An 11729-nucleotide genomic window follows, 5' to 3' on the forward strand; every position below is an offset into this window, starting at 1 on the left:
ATCAACACCAGAGATCATTTATAAACAGGGGAAGCGGGTCGGAGGATTTTTTTTTGGGGGGGGGGGGAGGGGGGGAGGGTCACACGGTTTCAGGGGGAACTCGAGGGGATCTGTCGTTTCCAACAAAGTATAAAGGGGGGGGGAACTATAGAAAATCGGCTAGTAATTGGTTCCCAGCATAAAAGAGGGGTTTGGAGATAAATCGAATACGGAAGAACACAATAATGATAACAGAGCGGTTCACTGTCAAAATACTCCTTTATTCTTTACCTCTATTGATAAAACTAAGTTGTACGAGACCATAAATCTTTCAACGATTTCATTTACACTCTTCGGAACGAACGATCAACTGACTGTATTTTAACGTGCATTGTAAGATTTGAAACGTTGCATCACAGGTTCTAAAATAATTAAAAACTTAACAACGACAAAAACAAAAAACAAAAAAAAAAGCAAATTAAGTCCGCCACCTCAGTTGAAACATTTAACTACAAAAATGAGGTAATTAAATGAAGCAAATTTTTACAACAAATTCAAAATTAAGTGACAATAATCGATTGATCCCTACGCCACAGGCACTTACCACGAAATAATACCAAGAATCTGGCCAGACTTTAAAATTACTCTGTTTCCAACCTTCCTGGTCTATCTCATGCACGCAGCGTGTCTAAAGGTTACTACCGTGGAGAAGAGATCTCGACTAAACACTCATTGTTGGCAACAAAACAACAACAAAAATTACCATAGTAAAGAAACCACACCAAAACCGGATTTAAAAATCTTCGTGTCCTCCTACAAAGAGATATTTACATTCCCCGAAAGTTAAGTAGGATTCCTGGAGATTAATTAAATCTGTGAATGAACCTACACGCATACACAGCCAAACATTTTGAGTGTATACTCGTGGAACAAGATCGTTTGGCCAATAAATATGTTGAACTTCTAAAATTTACTCTTGAGTGTATGAATAGGGAACGTAGAATTTCCGTAGAATATAATTTAATTCCACGTAATGATGTTACCAATTCATCTTAATCATCTTAATAATATTACTATTACTTTTATGACATTCTGTCAATTAAATTACACATTCTACTGTACAAGTGACATGACACAGACAAAATAAGGGGAGGAATCTAATTGGATCGTTGACCTGTCATTCATCCTCGTAATGTCCAATCTGTAGAAGCCACACGGAGGAAACCCATTTTCACTTGCAACATGGCAGATTTCCTATCATCACATTTTAATGAAAAATGGACATATCTTAAAATGATACATTAACTGTTTAGAATGTCGGTAAGAAAAAAAACCATAAAGAGGAATTGATCGTTAACACGAAAGGGCATATTTCAGAAACGAAATCTTGGACGGTCTCAATAACGTACTCCTTCACCCGGCAAACCACCTTAGAGTCCAGCCCTTCAGCAACTCACGCGGGAACGAGGCTACGAGACAGTCCGTTTTGAAGATGTGAAAAGCGATCTTAAGTTAAATCTCCTTTTGGAAGTACGATCGACTGCAACGAGGGAAAGTAATGATATAACTAAGTTATCAAGTACTTTCTGGAGTACCATCATAACAAACTAGGTCGTCTACTGTTGCCACTGTTCCAATACCACCGTTTTGGTTGGGGAAAAGCCGTCATTCTTCGCCTCCTGGCGTTAACCTCGTGTTCCTTTGCAGCTGATTTCATTTGCCTCTGCACTTGGTCATCTATTAGCGATGCCATGTCAAACTGAGGAAAAGAAGATGAATATTTGATTGGTTTATGTTTTAAATACGATTGTTTAAAACGACAGGCGCAAATATTCTGAACCAATCAGAAAACGAAGTAAAGCAAAACCACAGAATTCCCGGATTAGTTTTGCCACTCAATTGAACATTTCTCCATTATCTTTCCCCCTCATATTAAATTGTTAATATTATTTTGTAAATCTAGAGAGCACACAATTAAGATTCTTGAGGTCGTTGTTGTTGTCTCATTTCGAGGGACATAACTCTCTGATGAGCTGGTCATGTTCTAATTTCATATTTGACAATCGTCCTTCAAACTGCTTGATTTCAGTTACACATGTTTTTCGTTCACTTAGTCGCTCACGTTGAGTGCATACAGTTTTAGACATTTTACTGTCCTCCACCAAAAATCTAGGCTATTTGATCTTCTGAAGTTCAAGGAGTATCATAAGTTCTTTCCTTTCTGTCTACATTAACGAAAATAAAACGTCTGCACTTGCCTGCCATTCTTCAAGTTGTTTCGAAAGACTAATCTTCTGCTCAATTGCCTCTTTGAGCTGTTTGTCAAGTTCTTCTCGATCTTCTTTGGACCGCATTAATTCCGAAGCCAGTCTCTTCGCCCTAGAGCAGATACAAGAAAGTCATAAGAGTCTTAATTTTCATATGTATTAAAAGAAGAGACCATTAAGATACGTTTCATCATCATGCAATGCCTATCGGATGTATATTTTAGTCTGCTTTCCAGCTCTAAAAATTGCTTGTATGTTTTCCCATCTCAGGCACACCTGGAGCGTGCTTGTCTCGCCTTCTGATTGGCTCGTTTACGCCGATGGGTACAGCAATTTTCAACTGAACTTCCGAACGTTCTGTGATCTGTCTGGAAAACTCGCGCCACACCCTCTCAACCAATCGGCTAAAGCCAATCGCGAGTTGGTCACGTGTTTATTACTCGAGATCTTATTGGCTTCTTGTTATGTTGACCCTTGTTCCGATAGGTCATTGTGACTTCTCTGGTTTTGGTTTTAAGACACCGAACACAAATAGCTTTGTTGTTACGAAGTAGAAGACAATAACTTGGCGCTAGGATGTAACAACGTTCAGATGGAAGTTTTACCTTTCCTCTGCGTTTATCTTCTCTAGAACAGCTTCGTTATACATGATATCATGCGCCAACTGTTCTTTGCATTCCCCCCTGGCTAATTTGTTCCGTTGTTCTTTAACATTAGCAATTTCCTGGTCTTTTTCATTCAATGTCTCCTTCAAGCTAGCAATTTCTTCTTCTCTCTTCTTCAATTCTGATTTCGCCACCTCGAGATCTTGTTCCAGGCTGTTGATGCTTTCATGGGCTTTACATAGCTGTTGTCTGAAATCCTAAAAAAGTATTAAGAAATTATAAGACATCGACTTTGAACTTAAAGAACTCCTGATTAATGCCTTGAACTAGAGAATTATGCACTTATGATCAAGCTTGAATTTTTCCCAACATAATTCACCTGCCCTGATAACGGCTTTAGTTCTACCTTCATAAATAGAACGATTTTGTAACCACTGCAGCTAGTGCCAGTCCTGCTCCCTATCCGGCCATACTTTTAAATTTGTGCCTTCTGCTAGACAGGTCCACAAACTCTTACCGAAAAAAGGGGCTTACCGTAGTTTTCGTACTGTTATCGCTGACCATTTCTTCTAAAACCTCTCTAAAACTCTTCACAAAAGTCGTGAGGCAACCAGGTTTAAAACCTGAATTGGGCTCCAAACCATCCACCTCAATCGTATCCAAGCTCTCGTGGGAACTTCGGAGCTCTTCGTAGAGGGCTCGCAATTCCTCGTGTGCTTCGCAAATCTCCCTTTTTAGCTGAAAAGGAAAATGAGAACAGAAACGTTAATGACACAAGTAACTAATGACAAATCATAAAAAGAGGAGCTAACGAATCCTTCTTTCTTTGTTTCGCAAAATTCCACCACATGTGAGTAATAATTAGTTCTCACAACGACTTTTCAAGGCAATGAACGCAAATCAGAGGGGAGACTTAACATCTCGATCCTCACATAGGTGTTACCTGAGAGTTGGCTTTCTCTTCTTCTTCGAGCTGAGCATAAAAATCTCTATTTCTTGTCACTACGTCACCCTCGATTTCCTCCTCATCATATTCCAGATCACTGTCATCTGACTCACTATTGCTGACACTGCTGTATGGCCGATGGCGCTTCTTAGAGCTCTGTCCCAGGCCTACTGACGAAGACGCTTGTAACGGCTTCGGAATACCATGAAGACTGGAAACGGGTCTTGGCTCGGTTCCCATCTAAGAAAAGAATATCGATATCAGACGAAAACTCCAAGCTTTCTCGCTCGTCGAATCACGAATCACGTGAATCACGCTTGAACTGCTTAGCACATTTTTGACTAATTAATAATTTTGCAGAGCTTGCGTGACATTTTAACCGGAAGTTCTTAATGCGCAGATGACCTGGTAAGTCGGTTGAGGGGTGGGGTGTAGTGTGGTGTGGTGTGGTGTGGTGTGGTGTGGTGGGGTGGGTTGAGGAAGAAATCTTTATGGTGTCGGCAGTATCCGGTTTGGCTTCCCGCGAGGACCTTGTTTGATCTGGTCATGCAACGCGCTCACTCTCTCCGTTGTGTGACGAGACCATTCAACAGTTGATTATGAACTTCAACAGCGTTTCATAGAGCGCAATCCCCTTAGGTGACACAACAGACAAGAGAAGCGATAACGTGACAAAGATTATCATGAAAGCGTTGTGTGACGACCCGATAGACAACTGCTACTGAGGGGACTGGGCTTTGGGTCCTAACTCACCGTTCTTGGCCCGGTCGCTTCAATAACTTTGTGGTGATCACCATCATCTATATCTGTCACGGACAGATCGGAAAGCTCGGAAAATAGCGACGTCCTGGACAAATGATCCACTGATGCCTGCGGATAAGAGTCAGAAAGAAGAAGTTGAGGATAAAGAAATACTAATGATAATTGAAAAATCTCTCTGATTCACGAAATGCCCGTGCACACCACGCAACATTCTTCCTCTGAGGACAAATTGCACAGCCTGCACTCAGACGACTGGACTCTGTCCATCTGGATAAACTTTACCTTTATTCAAAATACCATTGGTAATGGATGGAAAATTTTTACTCCGCTTTGCATTCCCTCTCCAGCTGGGAGAGCGTATACCCTATTCCCACCTCCCACAATGAAGTTTTTTCAGTAGAAATATTTGTATTACCTGCATCTTAATTTCCTCAATCTGCTCCTGAAGGAATGCATTGAGGTCTTTGGACTCATTGAGTTCTTCTTCACAATTTGCAAGCTGAGAAGAGTAAAAATAAATAAATTCAGAATATAGACAAAACTTCCGGTTGACACGATACACCCACACGGGTCTCCCTTGAGGTTTTACTGAGTCCCACAGAGTCGGAATTCCTATTTCCAAGCAGGTAAGGGCAGAACGTTTCCCATCAAAGAAAGCAACTGGAGCCTTGACCTTTACAACCTCAGAGAAATTTGCCTAAATATCTTTCCAAAATTTTTTTAAAACATTCTCTAAATATAAGAATTTCCTCGAAAATTCCCTTTTTATTATAAAATAAACCAATCGTGAATAACTTTTGGTGTCAAAATAAGGGTTTCACAACACATTATCTTCTATGTTGAATATTTATGTACAATGTTTTGCAAAATGTACTCAGTTCAAACATAATTCTAACCTGACTCTTGCTTGAAGTCAGTTTTTTCTCTAAAGAAAGATTCCTTGCAGTCAGCTCCTCCACTTCTTTGGTGAGATTTTCTTTACTTGCTTCAAGATCAGCCATGGTTTTTGTTAGGCTTGCATTCTCCTCCTCTAGCCTGGTGAGCTGTAGAGAACAAATAAAGGATACAAACTGTTATTAAACACTCATCCCTTCATTGCTGGTACACTGAGTAAATCATAAATTTCCTGTACTACTGCCTCACAAAACCACCTAAGGTCAACTATACTTAAGTCTTAAAATCACCCAACAATACGTATATTCTCCATACTATTCTCTATGCATTTTCTATGGTGCTGACAAGGAGAATTTGCTGAATAATCAATAGCTTCTTTAACTGGTGATCATTTCCTTTATTCTCATGACCTTGATGTGTGGTTCGGGGGTAAATATCATAAGGAGAAATGAGATGCTGGTTACTCTTTGGGTCCAAAGGGGTAAAGAGGTTCTATCTGGTAAGAGAACTGTAAAACATCAGTTACCTTCTCCCAGAGTTCACCAATTTCGTCTTCCTGATCATCATCAAAGCTTATTTTTCTGCTGACTTGTTTTCTGAGAAGGACAACATCTCTTCGAAGCTGTTCATTCTCCCCCTTTGCCTGAAAATAATAAATATTAATATCAAGCTATACAATAGTCGTAAAATTTTCAATCTAAAGTAGTGGTAGAATCAACAAAAATTGAAATTGGAGGCTTTTTTATCATCATCAGCCACATCCATTTGGATGTGGACAATAATATCCCTTTTGTTTGTAAATATTTTGGGTTATAAAGTAGCCAACATTTTGAAATCTGAAAACAAAAAAATGAAGCCACAAAATACAACACCAGAAATCTGAAGACAAAAGGTTGTAACCACAAAGTGCATTACCAAAAAATTTGGCAGGAGAAATCAATTTTCACCTTTGTCAGCTCAGTTTTAGCATAACTAATTAAAAATTTGACATTAATATTGCTCATTCAAAATTTTTTGGGTAACTTTTAGGTACCAATATATCCTCTATGAAGTTTATGTGGTTTTAAGATGTGAGATTGTCAATTTTTTGGTAGCTTTTAGGTACCACTATCTCCTCTATGAAGTTTATGTGATGTTAAGATGTGACATTGTCAATATGATAACCTGCCATTAACAAAGTAAAAGCCAAACCACAAAACCTAGCCGAGATTCAATGAAATTTAGTTCAAGGGGCTTGATTCACTGTTTTTCTTACATATAAATATATTTGTCACCAAGATATTTTAGTTAAGCACAACTAAGTTTTTTGTTTCTTTGTCATCTGTGTCATCTGTGTCTGATTCCTTCCTTCAACTCTCAACTCCCACCAACATGCCTACTTTGTTAATGACTACAACTTCCCCAATGATTCTCATGAATGATTTAACACTGTTGAAGACACTTTTTTTTCTTCAAAATAACACATCTTTAAACAAAACCTTAACTACACAAACAGATTTCTTGATTTTCTGAATTTAATTTTTCAAAGCTAACATCATAATTCTTAGGAAGTACTAATTTACCTTCATAAACTACAAATGGGAACATGGTTTTACATCCATAAATATTCAATGATTTAATGAGTGGTTTTTGAGGTAAATACAAATAATTCCCTTTGGCAAGCTTACTAGTACATCACATGTTTTGAACATCTTCGAGAAAGGTGGATGCAGATTTTAAGAAATTTTTTCAAGAGACAAAAGTTGACTCATTTTGAATTTGAATATCATGTGGTCTGCATCATTTATATTTGACACAAATAGTGCTCCTTGTTTTGTTTCCATTCATATATCAGTAATGTTTCTCTCTGCACTTGTAAAACTTAGAGAGGGACAATTGAGAAAGCTTAAAGTGGGCCAAAGTTTGATCAGTATGCTATTATAACTGTACATTTTCTGGTATGTCATACAGATTGTAGCAAAAATACAATCATTTGCCTTTAAAATGTTATAAGTTTTCCTGATAAAAAATATTTACTCTTGTAGAAAGCAGGTATTAAATGATTTGCATCACAAGTGAAATTTTACATCAAATTTCTCTCTGCTGATTTCTCTAACTGATTAAATGACAGAGAAAGTAAGTTAGGGTAGTTATTTTAGAACATCTTTGACTGGTAGCTATGTGAATTGGATTTTTCTATCCTAAAAAATATCATAATCATTACTAAGCACTGTATCACCAAAATTGTGAATTTCAAATTTGATCAATAGAATAATGCCCAAAGCTGAGGGATGATTAACGCTTCGCTGAACAAACAACTTTAAATCCCTTTCTATACATTTCAGATGACAGCTGTGAAGGATTAAAATTTTAAATGATCTCACACCTGGGTCAGCTTGGAGGCTAAAAATAAAGCAGGTTATGAGATTAAAAGGATATGACTGAATTCATTCACCATGTGACACTTCAGACTAATTTTTTTTGGGACTAGGATAAGGTACTGAGGATACGTGAGAAATTAATGCTTTCTGATTCACTGGAGTTGGACTTTGATGCCAGATAAGCTGGCACTTCTCTAGATATCCACTCCTCTATGACCATGTGATGTAGAAAACAGAAGCAAAGACTGACATATTGACTACAGTCTGACTTGGAACTTGCTCACTAACTTGGTCATCAAAGATAAACAAGGTGTGGTAATCAGACTATTGGTTGCTTGAATTGCGTTGAGTAATTCCAACTTGCTATTCTACTCAAACAATTATCTCAACAAGATATTGAACAAACTGAAGTTTCAATTACAATGAATAGAAACCCAAAACTGACTCATTTTCTGCGCGACCGAAAAAAATGGAGAGATGACTAAGTTTTCTTCCCATTGACCTTGAGATAGAGACATCATTAGGTTCAGCATAAATAGCTCAGAAACCCATTTCCTGAAGAGACAGATCATTACATAATGAAGTTGAGTACTCTCGTTTGCCTCTTCATGTCAAAAAATTGTATTAGGTTGAAACCTGATATAGAATTTAACCTTACAGTTAGCCCTAACCAAGGTATGCTCCAATCCAGAGTTGAGTAAAACAGCAAAGACAAGGAGAACCCACAAACACTTGTTATTTAGAGATATTATTTCAGCTCTTCTTTATCACTTCGTCATATCTTTTTGGAACTATTTTTACCTTAACTTTCTGAGAATATGGCAAAATTGTAAGCATTAATTATCCCAATGCAATTTATTTGTGTAATGGTTTTTTCCTTAAAATTCTGTCAACCTGTGTCATTCAAAATGCCTTAAAACCACAGAGGCAACATGTTGTCATTAAAATATGTCAGGCAGTTTATTTGGTGACAAAATATCAAAATTATCTACATCACGATTGCGGAGGCTGTTCAGACTGAAACAGTATAGTTAGAATTACAACCTGATGTAAGTTGATAAAAATACTCATTTGGCCCATGGCACCCAGGTATTTAATAACTTCAAGAAATTCAAAGTACTTTGTAACTCAGTCTACATTCAAGGCAGCTGAAACCTTCAATTTATGGCCATGGTTATGCAACTCATTCTAGAAAACAATCAGGTCAATATCATTTCTCCCGGCAACTGAAATAATGACAACAATTTAAAAATAATTCATGGAAAGTTCCATTGCTTTGATGTACACTTTCTAGAAATCTTTGTCCAAGTTATTGAAATTTTTCTTGCGTGACCTATTTAGCCTAAACTTACAAAACACAAGGGCACCCCGTGGTCAATTTTTCTTTGATAGACGCTTAATTTTGAAAAAAACTTAATTTGCATTTATCCCAAATTCTGTCCATTTAATAAAATTTGCACTTTTCTCTCGCAGTTTTTCAATCTGGGGTATAAAATGAAATGACTAGAAAGTCTATTCTTGGTCATTACACAGTGGAAAAAAACAAATATTTGTACACTTTCTGACAACAGTTTTGAAGCGTATTGACCTAAGGCTAGTCAAGTACTTACCTACAGGGAGACAGTATTGTGAAGCATTACAATAAAAGATCTTAAGGCACATGGTTTATAAAAGTCTCTCAGCAGTATACACATCTTTTGTTTATGAAATAGACTTATTCAATTTTCTTTGTTGACAACGGCAAGCAGAGAGATTTCGCAATGAAAGATAGGCTGTTTCTTAGAAAACCCGACTATATTAGAAAAATCACGTATTGGCTCACGAACCTTCCATTCTGAAGCCAATATTCAGTTTTCTTTACCACAAAACTTAGAATATATCGATGGTCGATCACTTCAAACTAAATAAAGCATAGTACAAAAGATCTGTTTTGGTACAAGTTCCGTATATAATTCATGCGCTTGTGCAGACATTCACACCTTGACAATTTAGCGGAGTGAATTTTCGTGAATTCCCGCCTGTTAGTTGAAGTACCACTTCCATTCCTTAGATGTCATTTCCATTGTGATTCGCAATAACACATTTGACTGACACACTGAAGACCTCGCTTCAGTAATTGTTCCCTAAGTTTTTTGCCATTAGCTTGATTGTAACGTCGAAAAGACACGTAGCCCTGTTTTTTTCGTTCACTCTATAATGTCGATGAGGAAATATTGCCTGACATCAACGATCAAACGTAACAGCAAGGTTGCTTCCACCAGCTAAAGGCATGACGAATAAGCGGCTATATTGTAGTTACCACGAATTTTTTCGCTGAAGGTGTCAATGAAACCTCTCAGCGTCAAATCAGCGTTGACATGAAGCGAAATGACTCCGTCTCATAGTCTCAGTCAGACACCACTAGCGTGTAAGATAGTGTAAACGATTTCGACAAGGTGCAAATAGGATTTGCTGACAGTTAAATGTCCAAAATAATTTAGCCCGTAACGAAAACTTTCCCAGAAATTTCACGATGTACTCCACCGAAACCGAAAACAATTTAGTCCTAAAAATATTTTAAAAGCATTTTAAATTGTCTGGACAATCAAATGCGATCGGAGCTATCTTTTACGTGCACGTAGCTCGTCTTGTTTGAAACACGTTATTCAGTTAACGCTTCAGCCATTACCACTTCCCTGTGGACTGATTCCTTCTCGGATTACCTAAGCTGATCGGGTTTCAGTGGGCTAAAAGTAGTTTAAAACGTGAAATTTCCGGTATAAAATAAAACGTTTGTTATGTACATGGATTTTGGAACTAAATTTCATACAAGTTTCAATTCATTATGGAAATTCTAATCTTGGATGCATTCCTGTTTCAAAATTAAAAATAAACATAACTAACAAGGCAATCAGTTCACCTCCAACTCTCTTTCAGCCGAAGGAAAAAAAAATCTCGTCACGTAAAAAACAAGGAAATACTCACCTTTTGTAGATCCAGATGAAGTTGTTCATTCTCTTCCGTGAGACCAGCGAACGTTTCTCTCTTGTTTTGTTTGTCGTTGTTCGTGTCGGACTGGAGTGTTTTCAATTCATTTCGCAGCGTTCTCAAATCTGCTTGTAGTTCATGAACTCTCGAATCGCTCCCGTTTTGCAAACGTTCCACTTTGAGTTTAAGCTCGTATTTATCTTGTTCCAGTGCCTAAGAAAAAAACTCAGAGGTTAAAATTCCGTGATGACAAAAATCGAACGCGAACTTACCGCAACCTGCTCTCAACAAATTCATTCGCGCGTGTAAAACTAAAAGCGGATCTAGCAACAAAAAAACAACAAAAACGTACTTCGACTGCTTGAGAATATTCCTCCTGTAATAATTCATACTTCTGGCTGAGCTCTTCGTTCTTCTCCAACAAAGCTTTCCCAAGCTCTGCAGCCAAGAGAAGGTCCTTTTCTTTTTGCGCTAACTGCCGATAGACATCATCCGCTCCGTCATCGTCTCCGGCGAAAATCTCTCCATCTTCGTCTGACGCATTACAATGGAAATCCCGCTCAAATCCGTCACAATCCTCTCCATTCACATCTTTATCACCGTGAAAATTTCCTTCACCAATTTCATATCCATTCATATCCAAAGAGTAAACGATTTCTGGTGGGATCTTCATTTGCTTCAATGCCAGCCGACCGCCATAATTTTCACGCATCAATAAGACCTCGCACATGACAAGAGAAGAACAGACGTAATGTTTTGCGTAAACGAAGTGAACCGAATTTGCATGAACGTTCAATTGTTTTCCGCTGCCAGGAGGAACGTCAAAGTGACTTGGCAAACTGTTTTGTACTATAATGCAAATCCGCTCGATTTATATTCAGCTTGTCGGCCAATCGCACGTTTTTTCCTCCCCGCGGGCCAATCAAAAAAACTTTGCGGAAGTAATGCA

The 11729-nt window shown here is 37.9% G+C and overlaps 1 protein-coding gene across 1 annotated transcript; it reads right to left on the reverse strand.

Annotated features, from left to right (window-relative positions):
- Positions 1–239: 239 nt before the first annotated feature.
- Positions 240–11525, reverse strand: LOC113684733 (uncharacterized). The gene is made up of 12 exons (XM_089190106.1): positions 11133–11525; positions 10778–10993; positions 5980–6096; positions 5456–5602; positions 4975–5058; positions 4551–4667; positions 3795–4037; positions 3386–3589; positions 2852–3108; positions 2238–2358; positions 1575–1738; positions 240–1233 (listed from the first exon to the last, which is right to left on the reverse strand). The coding sequence occupies exons 1-11, from the start codon at positions 11508–11510 to the stop codon at positions 1577–1579; spliced, it is 2046 nt and encodes a 681-aa protein (XP_089046232.1). The 5' UTR covers positions 11511–11525; the 3' UTR covers positions 240–1233; positions 1575–1576.
- Between the last annotated feature and the right edge of the window lie 204 nt (positions 11526–11729).

This window comes from Pocillopora damicornis, chromosome 12 (assembly GCF_964200805.1).
Source record: "Pocillopora damicornis chromosome 12, jaPocDami1.2, whole genome shotgun sequence".
Classification (NCBI taxonomy): Eukaryota; Metazoa; Cnidaria; class Anthozoa; order Scleractinia; family Pocilloporidae; genus Pocillopora; species Pocillopora damicornis.